At 51.1% G+C, this 17,500-nt stretch overlaps 2 protein-coding genes and 1 pseudogene across 2 annotated transcripts in view; all 3 read left to right on the forward strand.

The window, feature by feature from the left end:
• The window catches only part of LOC147615910 (pentatricopeptide repeat-containing protein At2g13600 pseudogene), a 1,488-nt pseudogene extending 813 nt beyond the window's left edge, over positions 1–675 (forward strand).
• Positions 676–9,527: 8,852 nt separating this feature from the next.
• On the forward strand, positions 9,528–12,371 carry LOC147615911 (pentatricopeptide repeat-containing protein At1g15510, chloroplastic-like). Its single transcript, XM_086778548.1, has 2 exons — positions 9,528–9,600; positions 9,798–12,371. Exons 1-2 carry the CDS (start codon positions 9,533–9,535, stop codon positions 10,864–10,866), a joined length of 1,137 nt encoding a protein of 378 aa, XP_086634674.1. The 5' UTR covers positions 9,528–9,532; the 3' UTR covers positions 10,867–12,371.
• LOC147615912 (pentatricopeptide repeat-containing protein At2g13600-like) overlaps positions 9,798–17,500 on the forward strand; it is a 14,120-nt gene continuing 6,417 nt past the window's right edge. The window contains exon 1 of the mRNA XM_086778546.1: positions 9,798–11,753. Within this exon, the coding sequence (XP_086634672.1) occupies positions 11,530–11,753 (224 nt within the window). The 5' untranslated portion in view covers positions 9,798–11,529. The remainder of the gene's footprint in view (positions 11,754–17,500) is intronic.

Consider the following 17,500-nt stretch of genomic DNA (forward strand, 5'->3'; position numbering starts at 1 on the left):
GCTGCCCTTGAACTAGGCAAACAAGTCCATGCTTGCATGATCAAACGTGGATTCAAGCCATGGACATTCTTGGAAAACACACTTATCGACATGTATGCCAAATGTGGGAGCATGGATTTTGCTCACCAGATCTTCGGCAACATGCATGACCGAGACCTTATCTCGTGGTCAGCCATGGTGTCTGGATTTGCACTTCATGGGAGTGCTGTGGAAGCTCTTCGGCTTGTAAAACAGATGCAATATAATGGGATGGAGCTGGACCACATAACATTTGTCGGTGTTTTATCAGCATGCAGCCATGCAGGGTTGGTAAATGAAGGCCTCCATTTTTTCAAAACTATGAGCCAAAATCATGGCCTCACACCAACAGCAGAGCATTATGCATGCATGGTCGATATGCTAACCCGGGCCGGGCGCCTGGAGCAAGCCATTGAATTCATACACGAATCTGATTGTCCATGTGGTGAGGAAATATGGACTGCTGTACTCGCAGCTTGCCGAACTTTTGGCGAGGTCACATTAGCAAAGCACGCTGCAGAGTGCCTTCTTAAGCTGAAACCGCAAAATACTGCTGCCTTTGTGCTGCTATCTAATATCTATGCTGAAGCGGGCAGATGGGAGGAAAGGGCAAGGGTTAGAAAGTTGATGGAGGAAAGATGGACAGAAAAAGGTTGAGTCCTATATTACGGACCAAGTTGATAATGGAAAGATCGGATTGTTTCTCATGATGGGTGCCGGCAGCCACTTGCTGCTTTGGGCAGTATTGTCTAAGGTGTTGGAGCAATGGGAGGAAGTTGGATTAGAGAGAGACAAGAGGATGGTGGCTACTAGCCGCTTTGGGTGGCAGTCTCAGGAGTCGGAGGGACGGCATAAAATTGGGTGAGCTTTGCCATGACTAAAAATGATGCCAAACAAGAGCAAAATATTTTTTTCCTAGCCTACCGCTTTCAGCATAAGCTCTTCAGCTTGTTGAAGAGATACTGTATGCAAGGATGAAGCCTTGATACAACCGTGCACTATTGACACTAGTCAGGATGTCATAGCATGTAGTACATTTTAAATGGATGGTTCACAAGAGTTTACAATGACAGTCCATTAAAATGCATCCATCATTCCCATTCACGTCTCACGCGCATGCCCCATCCACCAAAAAAAGGGACATCTACACACTACAAAGTAGACTTAAAAGCTTGTAAGGCAAACTACACAAATCTTGCATGTTGATGAGATTCATGCTTTTGTACACACAGCGCGCCACTAGAGGACCTCAAATGTGTGCATGAGTAAGGGGTAATAGAAAAGAGATGGATTGAGGAGCTGGCATGTGTGCACGAGTAAGGGAATAACACGTAGATGTTCTATGTCATAGAAGCGGAGATTTGTGAGTGGAGATCTAGAGGAGATGTGAGTGCTATTCATGAGACCCAAATTAGAATCACACATACTTGGAACCCTTCCAGAGTTAATCCTCATAATGATGACTGATAGATTTCAGCTGATTTTTCTCAGTAAGTTGTGCCGCAGTGGTAGGCTTTGGTGTTGTGCGAAGCTACTCTTGACCCCGAGGATTCACGCTTTTGGTATACATCTGTGTTTGTGGTTTCCTTCATAATTAAAGATCGAGTCCCATGTATACTTTTATAGACCAGCGTTGGTTATTGTTAGCACTCAGTCCTATACTTAGGCTATTTGCCCTTTTTAGTGACTATGCTTTTATCATGGCCCAAGGCCAACCCAAACCTTATTCTTGCTAGCCCTAGCCTCCTACCCAAAGTCCCTTAAGCTAGCTTTTAATCCTTCCCTCAGCATGCCTGATCTAGGTCAGTCCATCTCCCTAACCTTAGGTTAGTGGCGATTGACGTTGGTCTCAGTCTAGTTCAGGGTTTAACATTCTCTCTCTCCAATTGGATTCATGTCCTCATGAATCCCATAAGTGGACAATCAATTAGCTGTAAGCTTAACCTTGAATTCTAATTTCATTCACATAAGCTTCTTAGCCCTTAGTTGACTAGAATGAAACCCCACCATTGGATTACTACTATGAAATCCAAAACTATAGTGTTTTAAAATACATATGGAACTAGAGAATTCTTGTAAGGTAACTTGCTTATCAACCCATTTCCATCTTGACATAAATGTTGGAGTTGGACGTTGATTCAAAAGAGAAACAAGATTGCAAGGACAACGCTTGCAAAGTTTAGCCTACTATGTTAAATTCCTTGTACTTGTGCCTGCCACCATCAGTCACTAGTTGATCTTGTGCCTAAAGGTCATTAAATTTGTAATTTGACTCCGTCCCAAATACTACTAGTAAACCTTCCCCTACCTTCCAGTCACTTGGTCCATAAAAATGAGCATTTTAACTAGAGTGTACAAAAAATAATGTATTTTTAAACACTTGTAAGGCATTGAAATATTTATAGAAAATACAAAAATGCCTCAAAAAATACTCAATAAATTAAGTTTATGTGAATTTGTGACGTTTAAAGTGGGAAGTTCATTAGAGTTGAGATACAAAAGTTATTAGCATTTTGAAGGCAGGAATTCGAGGACAAGAGGTATATATGCTCACTCTTTTTTCTTTTTTCCGAGAAAAGATCCTTTCATTAGTTATATAAAAACGCCCATAGGGCTACAAAAGATCCTCTCCTGCTCATAAGAAAACAAAGCAGAGATCCAAGCAAGGCAGCTAGAGAGACTCTCCCTAGGTGCAGAAAAATACAAATATCAGTATAAAGACTGAGGGGCTATATCATACAATAGGAGGGAGAAAAAGCCAAACAGGGGGCTTGTAGTGCCAGCGGGGGGAACTTGTGTGTAGGGTATAGAAGGGGCCGCTGCGCCAAGTGGTGTGGAAGGCCTGGCGCCGCAAGATCGCCTCATCCGAGTCACCTGGATGCGGTCATACTGTCCTCGCAGAGTGTGGATCAACTCCTGCCAAATCCCCCGAACAGTCTCTGCTGGTGGCTCTAGTCTCCCCTCTAAGGCCGTGAAACACCGGGCTCTCCAGGTGAACCATATGGTGAGGCTGTTGAGGAGCTCCCATCGTAGATCCCTCTCCGGTGACCAGCCGCCGGCGGACGAGAAATCCGGTGAAGGAACCAGGCGAGGCTGGCCCCTAATTAATCTGATGGCCTGGCTGTCCTGCTCCGTCTCATAGCCCAGAGCAGGCCCTGACGAAGTCGACCAAGCAGCGGCACCCCACGTATACATACCCTCGGGGCCAGAATGTGCAGCATCCGTAGCCAAATCTGCTGCGCCTGAGGACAGTCCCATAGGCAATGTCTCTGTGTCTCCATAGGGTGGCCGCATCGGCCGCAGGCCGCTGGAAGACTGCTGTAGACAAGCCAGGTGTCAACTGCAGAGCCCCTGTGGCCACAGGAAGGTCGAGATCCTGCGTGCCTGTTGACTAGCCTAGAGCCTAGTCCAAAAATCCTCCAGGAACTCCTGTGAGAGTCCCTGTAGCTGCCAATGCTCCGATGCAGCTGGAGAGACCAATCTCCTCGCCGTCAAAATATGTCGCCCCAACCGAACAGTATACTGGAAAAAGGTGATCTCTGTGGCCTCGGGGGATGCATAAGGATCATGCCACTCGTACTCGCCAGGGTCCCACTGGAGCCGGGCCAAGGGGCGTGCTGCATAAGTCCATATGCGCCAATCAGAGTCCACATCTGCAGGGTCTGGGTCAATATGCCACTTCCGAGAAGCGGCGGCCACTACCCGTATCCTCTGAAAAATGCACTCTGCAACCAAAGGCGACTCCACCTCCACTCTCTGAAGTCTGCCCTCATCCTGGATCTCATAGTAGAGGCATCTACCATCCTCAGTGCAAGCTCTGACAGCAATCAGGATCTCCAACTGTGTAAAGGCTCCCATCCACCGTGGGGCCACTGGCTCGAGAGGCGTGAACCACTCCTCTGTGAGTGCCTCCTGAATGTCATCCCTCATAATCAGCCCCCCTCTGAAGTGACTCAGCCTCTCCACCTAGATCTCCTCTGGGAGACTGCAGAAGGCCTGCCAGTCTCCAAAACTACGTGCTGGGCCTGCCGCCAATGGTCCCCAGGCTAGACGAGGCCGAGAACCCAGCATATGACCCTGCTCTGTGCGAACCGCTGGGCTCCAGATGAGCGGCTGTCTGGCCCGCTCATCATCACAAGAAGGAGGTCTCTGAGAGAGTCCCGGTCTCAGCAACTCCCAAGCTCGCAGGATGCTCAAGGCAAATCTGTCCTCCCGTCCTCTACTGAGGCCTGTCCTCATCATCTCTATGAAGATCCATCGTATCTCCGGTGCCCAAGTGCCCCCTGCTGTGGGTGCCCGAGCCTGCAGCCGCTGCAAAAGAAGCTCTTTCCAAGGCTCAGCGCCTGGAAGCAGCCCCCGAACAATAAGCTTCCCCAATAAGGCTCTACTCTGATCAACTGGATCTATAATGCCCAAGCCCCCCTGGGCCAGCGGAAGTGTAATAACTGCCCAAGCGACCTTAGCCCGGGCTGACTGACCGTCCCGCCCAGACCAAAGAAAGTTCCTGATTAGCCTCTGTACCTGGCTGATGCAAGAGCTCGAGAAGATCCAGCAAGACGTGATGTACCACATGGTCGCTAAAAGCACCTGATTCGCCACCACCACCCTCCCAGCCAAGGATAGTCGAGCTGTACTCCAATACAAAAGCTTCCTCCGAATGCTCAGAAGAAGCGGGGCAATCTGCTGCTCAGGTGACAAATCTAATCCAATCTGGCATCCCAAATACCGCACTGCTGTGCCAGGAGGAATCCATCGAAAACCCGGGTCTGGGCTCCATGCCGGAGTGGGAGCGCTACTGATCCAAAAGGCCACTGTCTTGCGCCAATTGATCAATGCTCCCGAAGCTGCACTAAAAACCTGAAGCGACTGCTCTGCCCTTTGAAGATTGGCCTCCTGGCCATGCAAAAATAAACCCGTGTCATCAGCAAACTCAGCATCGAGCAGGTCCTCCCCCCGGATTGGGAGCTGGAGTCCTCTCAAACCAACCTCCGCTGCCGTCAGATACATGCTCATAGCCTCAGCAAGAAGAGAAAAAGAAACGGGGTGAGAGGACACCCTTGACGGACTGATCTGGTCAACTCAAAACTCGGCGTCCGTCCTCGTGCCATCAGCACCTGGCTACGAGCTGTGGAGTATAGAGCCGCCACTCCTCGAATCCAAACTGGCTCAAAGCCCAGGCGAAGCATCGTGCCCTCTAAGAAACTCCAATTGACTCGATGTATGCCTTCTCAAAATCGAGAAGCATCACGACCAGGTCCTCAGGGAGAAATCTAGCTCGGGCCGTCGCCTCCCAGAAGGTGAAAATGTTGTCAAGGATACTACGCTCCTTGACGAATCCTGTCTGGGTAGCATGAATCAATTCCCCCAGGAAGGGCTGGATCCTCAAACTCAAGGCCTTTGCTAAGACCTTGTAGACAGTATTGAGGATCGTAATAGGTCTCCAATGCCGAATATCATCTGATACTCCCTCCCCCTTGGGGATAAGAAAGATCAAGCCCTCTGAAAAGCTCTGTGGCATCACCCCAGTGTCCAAAACATACTGAAAGCCCCTGCGGAGGCCTGGCCCCAAAAGGTCCCAATATCGCATAAAAAAGGCAGGCGTCAATGCGTCCTCCCAAGGGCAACTGTGGCGCGGAAGGACTCTCGAGGCCTCAGCAAGCTCAACCTCTGAAAGAGGCTCACCCTGAACTGTATGCGTACGATCTGTGACCCTCCTCTGCACATGGGCCCACACAGTCTGTCTGCAAGCATCCCAAGCCTCAGTGGCTGGCTTTGCTGAAAGCAGGTCTCTATAGAACTCAGTGGGAATGGCTCTGATCTCCCCGGGCTCAGTGGCTACCGATCCGTCCTGCCTCTTGAGCTGGCGGACTCCTGCTCGAGCATGGCGAGGTCCAGTAATCTCAAAAAACTCCCCAGTCACTCTATCACCAAGCTGCGTCCACTGAGAGGCCTGGCGACGATAGTAAAACTCATGTCTCTGCTCGTTTGCCTCTCTAACCTCCTGGCGTGCCTGGCTCAGCTGGGACGCCACCCACTCACATGTAGGTTGTTGCTCCTGAAGGCGCTGAAGCGAAGCAGGGCTACGTCTCAACCGCCGCTCCCGCTCGCGTGTCTCTCCCAGCCGTGTCAAGGCTGCAGCGTGCAAAAAAGAGCTAAGCTCGATGAGTCCCTGGGCACACTGACCTGCTGCATCCTGGTCAGAGCTCTGGCTATCATGCCATATCCTCTCAATGTCCTCAGCGAGACTAGGATCTGTAAGTATCCTCTCTGGGATCCTCAACTGCAAGCTGGTCTCCCGTGTCCTCTCCTCAAGTGTCAAAATAACTGGCGCATGGTCTGAAAAAGAGGTGCCAGCGAGAATGCCAACGGAGCCCCCTCGCTCCCCTAACCTGTCGCCCACATAGAAGCGATCAATCCGTGATAGATTAGTCCCTCCTTGCCGGCGATCCGACCGAGAGAAACTAAGACTGTCCTGAGATCGGGAGAAAGCCTCATGCTGCCATGCATCAGTGATCCTCAGTGTCATGCAAAATCGCTCCCAAGCTGCAAGCTCCGTGCCGTGCACTGTGACATGACTGCCTCCCACCCTATCGGCCGGGTCCTCAAGCATGTTGAAGTCTCCCCCGACACACCAATGTGCGGCCTCTGGCAATGCATCCGTAACCTGGGTCCAGAACTCTTCTCTGGCACTAGCATGGTTGGGCGCATAGACATTGAGCACGCCAAAGAGCTCATCATGCATCCTCAGAATGACATACTGTGCTCTACCAGGCACAATGATCCCGCGATCCACAATGGCTTGGCGCCATACATCCGCAATGACCATACATACTCCTCCCTGCCCACCCAAGGGGTCAAACCCTGCAGACCAAAAGGTGTCCCATCTACCAGGCATCTCCGAACCGTATCTCTGGATCCTGCTCTCACCCAAATGGTGCTCCTGCATCATCAAAATATCAATACTGCCCCCAACCTGGCATCTCTGAAGCTCCTGCCTCAAGCAACCACGGTAACGTATATAGTGTGCGCCGCCAAGGCCCTGTACAATCCATGAGATGATCCTCATGGATGACCTGCTGAGATGGATGCTGTCTCAGCCATACGGCGGGCCTTCGCAAGCGGCTTGGATGGAGAATAGTCCCCATCCGAGCGGCTACGAATGTGCCCACCCGGTGTGCTGCAAGAATCTCGGATCAGGCGCCAGTGGCTGTGTCCCATGGCGACTGCCTCCCGCTCAGACAGAGCAACCTCGTGTATGCATACATATCCAGGGTCGCGTGCTAAGTCTGCCACTAATGCGAACCACTAGATGTCGAATCCCGGAGGCATCCACACTCCCGGGATCAAGGAAAAAATGAGCCAACTCCCACAGTCGGCCTATCACATCTGTCACCTCCAGATCGCTCACATGGTGCGAAAACTCAACTGCTTGAGTCTTCAAAGTGCTAAGAGAGAGATCCATCGTCCACTCTCGGTCGCTAGGGCCACAGAGAGGGAATGAGAAGGCCACTGTTGAATCAAGTGCCTCCTCCCCTCGGGCCGGAGGTATCACTACATGAACTCTGATGGGTGCTGTCTCATGAGGGCCCTCCGCTCCAAAAAGCTGTGTGAAGGAATAATAAAAAGCCTCCGAGCGCTGTCTAGTGTCGAGGCGACTCAGCCGACTGCGGATAGAGGATATCCGTGAAGCCCGAATCGGCATGGTAAGTCTTCTCTGCGGTGCTCGAGCAAGGTCGGTGCTCAGTGTCCGCCGGACTACAGGAGAGCGTCAGGGAATTGCCAGGGCCTCCGGGGAAGCTGAGGCGAGCGGGGGGGGAGGGGGGGGGGGGGGGGAGAAGGGGGTGGAGAAGGAGCCGCTGCCAAAACCGGACCGGGGACGGGAGGAGGCGAAGGTGGACGCGAGGCGGGGGGGGGGGGACGGGAGGAGGCGAAGGTGGACGTGAAGGAGGGGGTGCTGGCATCTCCTGGTCCTCAGTCGGCACTCGGGTCTCTTCCTGTAGGGGAGCAAAGCTGTTCCTCACGGGAACCCAGTGATGCTGAGACTGTGGCTGCTGCTGCATCGGTCTCTGGGCGTGCTGCTGGGGCTGTCTCCCTCGACGGCGCCCCTGTCCAGGCTGCCACTCCGAGGTCTCTGTGGGCTGAGCAGGTGTCCCGGAGGCTGCCTGCCGAGCCGCATCTGAGCCGCATCTGTGGGCGGGCCATCGGGGGCCTGCTGCTGCGGTGAAGGTCGGGGTCTCCTGCGAGGGCAGGTGGCCGACCTGCCTGCAGATAAAGCACTGGTTCGGGAGCCCCGAAAACTCCACTCTCTGATCAATCCATCCCCCTCCTATCCTAGGTAGCTGAATGACCTTCGGAAGGGAGGAGATGTCACGAGCCAAAACTCTGACCGAAGGTAGTCTAGCTGCTCTGGCCACCACTGAAGCTGCTGTGGGGCCAGCCTCAAGCACCGAACCCACCAATGCTCCTAGCCTAGAAAGGAGCGGAAGGTACTTACGGCGGAGCCCAGGGAAGCAAACTGTAACATGGAAAAGGCGCTCTCCCTGCTCGGCTGCTGCTGGGTCAAAGCCATGCTGCCAAGGTCTGAAGAATGCCCGAGCGCCCCTGATGTCATGGGGAGTCATGGCTAGGACCTTGGCCACCCTCTGAGCTGTCTCGAACTCGATCTGGTAGTGTCCACGGCCCAGTAGCTGAACGTACAGGATCTTGCCCACATCTGCAAGAAGGCGGGCCTGGAGAAGATCCCGGATCTCCCCTTTGCTGCGGCGAGTGCCGACTATACAGCAAATGGTGGAGTGTGCCTGGAGGCGTTCCACCTTTGCGGCGAGGCTCGCTTCCTCTTCTCGCGAAAGAGAAAGCCTGATGGGGGTATCCTCAGGGGCGGGCGAGGGGTTGCGGGAGAGTCCCTCTGAGGTGGGGCGGGAGGAGCCTCCATCAGAGTCTGAAGCTATGTCGAAGGCGGAGCGAATGCGGAGAGTGCTGCAAGAACCAAGCTGCACACAAAGGGCGGAGGGGGAAGGCGGAAGGCAAAAAACCCCAGGGGACGAAAAAACAGAAAAAAGGGGGAGGGGGGGATAAGGCGGTGAAGACAAAAAAAAAACCCAGGGGGGGGCGGGAGCAGCGTAAAAAAAGGGGGGGTGGGGGGGGAGAGAGGGCGACGGCTGGCGGAGGGGGGGCGGGGTGCTGATGAAGGGAGGGGGGGCGCGAACGAGAGGAGCAGGGGGCGGGTGCGCTGGGGCGCGCAAGAAAGCCACGCGGAGAAGGGGGGGGAAGCTTGCGTGAGGGAAGGCGCGGGGGGGGGGGGGGGGGGGGGAGCAGACGCGTGGGCGGGAAGGGGGGAGGGCGCGCAGGTAGCAGCGCGAGCCATATATACATATATATGTACATATATATGTATATATATACATATATATGTATGTATCATACATATACATATATATATATATATATATATATATATATATATATATATATATATATATATATATATATATATATATATATATATTCAACATGGATGATGATCCCACATGCATCTCCTTTCAGACGACAGCCACACCGTTACAGTATTCTGCCTCGTTTCAGGTAAGGGCTCGGTCTGATAGCTAGGCAGAGATCCTTAATTTCTTGATTAAGTAAAAGGGTTTTTTTAATTAATCTTTCTGGTTTCTTGTATGAATCAATGTATGCATATGTCTCTGTCCCAAGGGCTTTTGTTTTTGAGTTGATATATTTTTATCTGTTTGCCATTTTAAAAAAAGGACATTTGAATGCTTGTGCAGAAATTGTAGTTTTAGTACATCTAGCCATGGTGGCATTGATGGGCATCTCAAAGAGCTGAGTAAGCACGCACGGCTGAAGGACGCAATCGGCTTGTTGAACCATTTGAACAAATATGACATTCATGCATCTCAAGGCACATATGTATGCCTATTGCAGGAGTGCATTTACTTCAAAGCCTTCTCCGAGGGAAAGCACATCCATGCGTACATAAGAAAAAATCAACTCACACTTGACATCAGTCTAGGAAACATACTCATCACCATGTACATCAAGTGTGGTGATGTGGTGGAGGCTGGCTCTGTGTTCGAGGGTATGTTTGAGTGGAATGTGTTTACTTGGACTCTGATGATTGGAGGGTACACCAAGCTTGGATATGCGAAGGAGGCGCTGACATTGTTTTGGAGGATGGTATCAGAAGAAGTTGTTAAGCCGAATAAGTATACGTTTCTGGCCATCATCAAACAATGTGCTACGCTCGAGCAAGGCAAACAGTTACACATGTGTATTGTCCGATTCAGACTGGAGTCTGACAGTTTTATGAGGAGTACCCTCATTGACATGTATGCTAGATGTGGGAATGTAGAGTTGGCCCGCTGGGTGTTTGACAAGATGCCGGATCAAGATGTGGTGACATGGAATTCTATGATATCGGGCTATGCACAGCATGGGCATGGAAAGGCAGCATTAGTATTGTTTCTACAGCTCCAGCAGGAGGGTTTGGAGCCAGACGAGGTCACTTTTATAAGTGTCTTCAAAGCATGCACAGCTATAGGAGCTTTAAAACAAGGGAAGTTTATTCATTGTCATGTTAACAAAAGGACAACCAAGCCATCTGTTGCTGTAGATAATGCCCTTATTGACATGTATGCCAAGTGTGGCAGTTTCAAGAATGCAGCCAGCGTCTTTTCAGAAATGTCTCAGCCCAATGTGATCTCATGGACCTCCATGATTGCGGCATGTACGCAGCACGGGTTCTCAGAAGAAGCACTAAGACACTTTTGGCAAATGCAGAGAGAATGTGAGGCCAGACGACGTAGCATATGTAAGTGCCATGAGAGCATGTGCTAATCTTGCTGCCCTTGAACTAGGCAAACAAGTCCATGCTTGCATGATCAAACGTGGATTCAAGCCATGGACATTCTTGGAAAACACACTTATCGACATGTATGCCAAATGTGGGAGCATGGATTTTGCTCACCAGATCTTCGGCAACATGCATGACCGAGACCTCATCTCGTGGTCAGCCATGGTGTCTGGATTTGCACTTCATGGGAGTGCTGTGGTGGAAGCTCTTCGGCTTGTAAAACAGATGCAATATAATGGGATGGAGCTGGACCACATAACATTTGTCGGTGTTTTATCAGCATGCAGCCATGCAGGGTTGGTAAATGAAGGCCTCCATTTTTTCAAAACTATGAGCCAAAATCATGGCCTCACACCAACAGCAGAGCATTATGCATGCATGGTCGATATGCTAACCCGGGCCGGGCGCCTGGAGCAAGCCATTGAATTCATACACGAATCTGATTGTCCATGTGGTGAGGAAATATGGACTGCTGTACTCGCAGCTTGCCGAACTTTTGGCGAGGTCACATTAGCAAAGCACGCTGCAGAGTGCCTTCTTAAGCTGAAACCGCAAAATACTGCTGCCTTTGTGCTGCTATCTAATATCTATGCTGAAGCGGGCAGATGGGAGGAAAGGGCAAGGGTTAGAAAGTTGATGGAGGAAAGATGGACAGAAAAAGGTTGAGTCCTATATTACGGATGCAAGTTGATAATGGAAAGATCGGATTGTTTCTCATGATGGGTGCCGGCAGCCACTTGCTGCTTTGGGCAGTATTGTCTAAGGTGTTGGAGCAATGGGAGGAAGTTGGATTAGAGAGAGACAAGAGGATGGTGGCTACTAGCCGCTTTGGGTGGCAGTCTCAGGAGTCGGAGGGACGGCATAAAATTGGGTGAGCTTTGCCATGACTAAAAATGATGCCAAACAAGAGCAAAATATTTTTTTTCCTAGCCTACCGCTTTCAGCATCAGCTCTTCAGCTTGTTGAAGAGATACTGTATGCAAGGATGAAGCCCTGATACAACCGTGCACTATTGACACTAGTCAGGATGTCATAGCATGTAGTACATTTTAAATGGATGGTTCACAAGAGTTTACAACGACAGTCCATTAAAATGCATCCATCATGCCCATTCACGTCTCACGCGCATGCCCCATCCACCAAAAAAAAGGACATCTACACACTACAAAGTAGACTTAAAAGCTTGTAAGGCAAACTACACAAATCTTGCATGTTGATGAGATTCATGCTTTTGTACACACAGCGCGCCACTAGAGGACCTCAAATGTGTGCATGAGTAAGGGGTAATAGAAAAGAGATGGATTGAGGAGTTGGCATGTGTGCACGAGTAAGGGAATAACACCTAGATATTCTATGTTATAGAAGCGGAGATTTGTGAGTGGAGATCTAGAGGAGATGTGAGTGCTATTCATGAGACCCAAATTAGAATCACACATACTTGGAACCCTTCCAGAGTTAATCCTCATAATGATGACTGATAGATTTCAGCTGATTTTTCTCAGTAAGTTGTGCCGCAGTGGTAGGCTTTGGTGTTGTGCGAAGCTACTCTTGACCCCGAGGATTCACGCTTTTGGTATACATCTGTGTTTGTGGTTTCCTTCATAATTAAAGATCGAGTCCCATGTATACTTTTATAGACCAGCGTTGGTTATTGTTAGCACTCAGTCCTATACTTAGGCTATTTGCCCTTTTTAGTGACTATGCTTTTATCATGGCCCAAGGCCAACCCAAACCTTATTCTTGCTAGCCCTAGCCTCCTACCCAAAGTCCCTTAAGCTAGCTTTTAATCCTTCCCTCAGCATGCCTGATCTATGTCAGTCTATCTCCCTAACCTTAGGTCACTGGCGATTGACGTTGGTCTCAGTCTAGTTCAGGGTTTAACATTCTCTCTCTCCAATTGGATTCATGTCCTCATGAATCCCATAAGTAACCTTGAATTCTAATTTCATTCACATAAGTTTCTTAGCCCTTAGTTGACTAGAATGAAACCCCACCATTGGATTACTACTATGAAATTCAAAACTATAGTGTTGCCAAGTACATATGGAACTAGAGAATTCTTGTAAGGTAACTTGCTTACCAACCCATTTCCATCTTGACATAAATGTTGGAGTTGGACGTTGATTCAAAAGAGAAACAAGATTGCAAGGACAACGCTTGCAAAGTTTAGCCTACTATGTTAAATTCCTTGTACTTGTGCCTGCCACCATCAGTCACTAGTTGATCTTGTGCCTAAAGGTCATTAAATTTGTAATTTGACTCCGTCCCAAATACTACTAGTAAACCTTCCCCTACCGTCCAGTCACTTGGTCCATAAAAATGAGCATTTTAACTAGAGTGTACAAAAAATAATGTATTTTTAAACACTTGTAAGGCATTGAAATATTTATAGAAAATACAAAATGCCTCAAAAAATACTCAATAAATTAAGTTTATGTGAATTTGTGACGTTTAAAGTGGTTCATTAGAGTTGAGATACAAAAGTTATTAGCATTTTGAAGGCAGGAATTCGAGGACAAGAGGTATATACGCTCACTCTTTTTTCTTTTTTCCGAGAAAAGATCCTTTCATTAGTTATATAAAAACGCCCATAGGGCTACAAAAGATCCTCTCCTGCCCATAAGAAAACAAAGCAGAGATCCAAGCAAGGTAGCTAGGGAGACTCTCCCTAGGTGCAGAAAATACAAATATCAGTACAAAGACTGAGGGGCTATATCATACAATAGGAGGGGGGAAAAGCCAAACAGGTGGCTTGTAGTGCCAGCGGGGGGAACCCGCGTGTAGGGTATAGAAGGGGCCGCTGCGCCAAGTGGTGTGGAAGGCCTGGCGCCGCAAGATCGCCTCATCCGAGTCACCCTGGAGCGGTCATACTGTCCTCGCAGAGTGTGGATCAACTCCTGCCAAATCCCCCGAACAGTCTCTGCTGGTGGCTCTAGTCTCCCCTCAAAGGCCGTGAAACACCGGGCTCTCCAGGTGAACCATATGGTGAGGCTGCTGAGGAGCTCCCTTCGTAGATCCCTCTCCTGTGTCAAGCTGGCGGACGAGAAATCCGGTGTGAAGGAACCAGGCGAGCCTGGCCCCTAATTAATCTGATGGCCTGGCTGTCCTGCTCCGTCTCATAGCCCAGAGCAGGCCCTGACGAAGTCAACCAAGCAGCGGCACCCCACGTATACATACCCTCGGGGCCAGAATGCGCAGCATCCACAGCCAAATCTGCTGCGCCTGAGGACAGTCCCATAGGCAATGTCTCTGTGTCTCCATAGGGTGGCCGCATCGGCCGCAGGCCGCTGGAAGACTGCTGTAGACAAGCCAGGTGTCAATTGCAGAGCCCCTGTGGCCACTGGAAGGTTGAGATCCTGCGTGCCTGTCGACTAGCCCAGAGCCTGGTCCAAAAATCCTTCAGGAACTCCTATGAGAGTCCGTGTAGCCGCCAACGGTCCGATGCAGCTAGAGAGACCAATCTCCTCGCCCGTCAAAATATGTCGCCCCAACCGAACAGTATACTGGAAAAAGGTGATCTCTGTGGCCTCGGGGGATGCATAAGGATCATGCCACTCGTACTCGCTAGGGTCCCACTGGAGCCGGGCCAAGGGGCGCGCTGCATAAGCCCATATGCGCCAATCAGAGTCCCACATCTGCAGGGTCTGGGTCAATATGCCACTTCCGAGAAGCAGCGGCCACTACCCGTATCCTCTGAAAAATGCACTCTGCAACCAAAGGCGACTCCACCTCCACTCTCTGAAGTCTGCCCTCCCATCCACCGTGGGGCCACTGGCTCGAGAGGCGTGAACCACTCCTCTGTGAGTGCTGAATGTCATCCCTCATAATCAGCCCCCCCTCTGAAGTGACTCAGCCTCTCCACCTAGATCTCCTCTGGGAGACTGCAGAAGGCCTGCCAGTCTCCAAAACTACGTGCTGGGCCCGCCAATGGTCCCCAGGCTAGACGAGGCCGAGAACCCAGCATATGACCCTGCTCTGTGCGAACCGCTGGGCTCCAGATGAGCGGCTGTCTGGTCCGCTCATCATCACAAGAAGGAGGTCTCTGAGAGAGTCCCGGTCTCAGCAACTCCCAAGCTCGCCAGGATGCTCAAGGCAAATCTGTCCTCCCATCCTCTACTGAGGCCTGTCCTCCTCATCTCTATGAAGATCCATCGTATCTCCGGTGCCCAAGTGCCCCTTGCTGGAGGAGCCCGAGCCTGCAGCCGCTGCAAAAGAAGCTCTTTCCAAGGCTCAGCGCCTGGAAGCAGCCCCCGAACAATAAGCTTCCCCAATAAGGCAACTGGATCTATAATGCCCAGCCCCCCCTGGGCCAGCGGAAGTGTAATAACTGCCCAAGCGACCTTAGCCCGGGCTGACTGACAATCCCGCCCAGACCAAAGAAAGTTCCTGATCAGCCTCTGTACCTGGCTGATGCAAGAGCTCGAGAAGATCCAGCAAGACGTGATGTACCACATGGTCGCTAAAAGCACCTGATTCGCCACCACCAACCTCCCAGCCAAGGATAGCCGAGCTGTACTCCAATACAAAAGCTTCCTCCGAATGCTCAGAAGAAGCGGGGCAATTTGCTGCTCAGGTGACAAATCTAGTCCAATCTGGCATCCCAAATACCGCACTGCTGTGCCAGGAGGAATCCATCGAAAACCCGGGTCTGGGCTCCATGCCGGAGTGGGAGCGCTACTGATCCAGAAGGCCACTGTCTTGCGCCAATTGATCAATGCTCCCGAAGCTGCACTAAAAACCTGAAGCGACTGCTCTGCCCTCTGAAGATTGGCCTCCTGGCCATGCAAAAATAAACCCGTGTCATCAGCAAACTTAGCATCGAGCAGGTCCCTCCCCCCGGATTGGGAGCTCGAGTCCTCTCAAACCAACCTCCGCTGCCGTCAGATACATGCTCATAGCCTCAGCAAGAAGAGAAAAAGAAACGGGGCGAGAGGACACCCTTGACGGACTGATCTGGTCAACTCAAAACTCGCCCCCCGTCCTCGTGCCATCAGCACCTGGCTACGAGCTGTGGAGTATAGAGCCGTCACTCCTCGAATCCAAACTGGCTCAAAGCCCAGGCGAAGCATCGTGCCCTCTAAGAAACTCCAATCGACTCGATCGTATGCCTTCTCAAAATCGAGAAGCATCACGACCAAGTCCTCCCCGAGAAATCTAGCTCGGGCCGTCGCCTCCCAGAAGGTGAAAATGTTGTCAAGGATACTACGCTCCTTGACGAATCTTGTCTGGGTAGCATGAATCAATTCCCCTAGGAAGGGCTGGATCCTCAAACTCAAGGCCTTTGCTAAGACCTTGTAGACAGTATTGAGGATCGTAATAGGTCTCCAATGCCGAATATCATCTGATACTCCCTCCCCTTGGGGATAAGAAAGATCAAGCCCTCTGAAAAGCTCTGTTGCATCACCCCAGTGTCCAAAACATACTGAAAGCCCCTGCGGAGGCTTGGCACCAAAAGGTCCCAATATCGCATAAAAAAGGCAGGCATCAATCCGTCCTCCCCAGGGCAATTGTGACGCGGAAGGACTCTCAAGGCATCAGCAAGCTCAACCTCTGAAAGAGGCTCACCCTGAACTGTACGCATACGATCTGTGACCCTCCTCTGCACATGGGCCCACACAGTCTGTCTACAAGCATCCCGAGCCTCAGTGGTGGCTGGCTCTGCTGAAAGCAGGTCTCTATAGAACTCAGTGGCAATGGCTCTGATCTCCCCGGGCTCAGTGGCTACCGATCCGTCCTGCCTCCTGAGCTGGCGGACTCCTGCTCGAGCATGGCGAGGTCCAGTAATCTCAAAAAACTCCCCAGTCACTCTATCACCAAGCTGCGTCCACTGAGAGGCCTGGCGATGATAGTAAAACTCATGTCTCTGCTCCTCTGCCTCTCTAACCTCCTGGCGTGCCTGGCTCAGCTGGGACGCCACCCACTCACATGTAGGCTGCTGCTCCTGAAGGCGCTGAAGCGAAGCAGGGCTACGTCTCAACCGCCGCTCCCGCTCGCGTGTCTCTCCCAGCCGTGTCAAGGTTGCAGTGTGCAAAAAAGAGCTGAGCTCGATGAGTCCCTGGGCACACTGGCCTGCTGCATCCTGGTCAGAGCTCTGGCTATCATGCCATATCCTCTCAATGTCCTCAGCGAGACTAGGATCTGTAAGTATCCTCTCTGGGATCCTCAACTGCAAGCTGGTCTCCCGTGTCCTCTCCTCAAGTGTCAAAATAACTGGCGCATGGTCTGAAAAAGAGGTGCCAGCGAGAATGCCAACGGAGCCCCCTCGCTCCCCTAACCTATCGCCCACATAGAAGCGATCAATCCGTGATAGATTAGTCCCTCCTTGCCGGCGATCTGACCGAGAGAAACTAAGAATGTCCTGAGATCGGGAGAAAGCCTCATGCTGCCATGCATCAGTGATCCTCAGTGTCATGCAAAATCGCTCCCAAGCTGCAAGGTCCGTGCCGTGCACTGTGACATGACTGCCTCCCACCCTATCGGCCGGCGGGTCCTCAAGCATGTTGAAGTCTCCCCCGACACACCAATGTACGGCCTCTGGCAATGCATCCGTAACCTGGGTCCAGAACTCTGCTCTAGCACTAGCATGGTTGGGCGCATAGACATTGAGCACGCCAAAGA

The sequence above is a fragment of the Cibotium barometz genome, chromosome 39 (assembly GCF_041138505.1).
Source record: "Cibotium barometz isolate CiBa-2024 chromosome 39, ASM4113850v1, whole genome shotgun sequence".
NCBI lineage: Eukaryota > Viridiplantae > Streptophyta > Polypodiopsida > Cyatheales > Cibotiaceae > Cibotium > Cibotium barometz.

Coding starts and splice junctions, on each gene's coding strand:
- LOC147615911 (XM_086778548.1), top strand. CDS start 9,533: ATGATGATCCCACATGCATCTCCTTTCAGACGACAGCCACACCGTTAC. Junction 9,601..9,797: donor AGTATTCTGCCTCGTTTCAG/GTAAGGGCTCGG, acceptor ATGCTTGTGCAG/AAATTGTAGTTTTAGTACAT.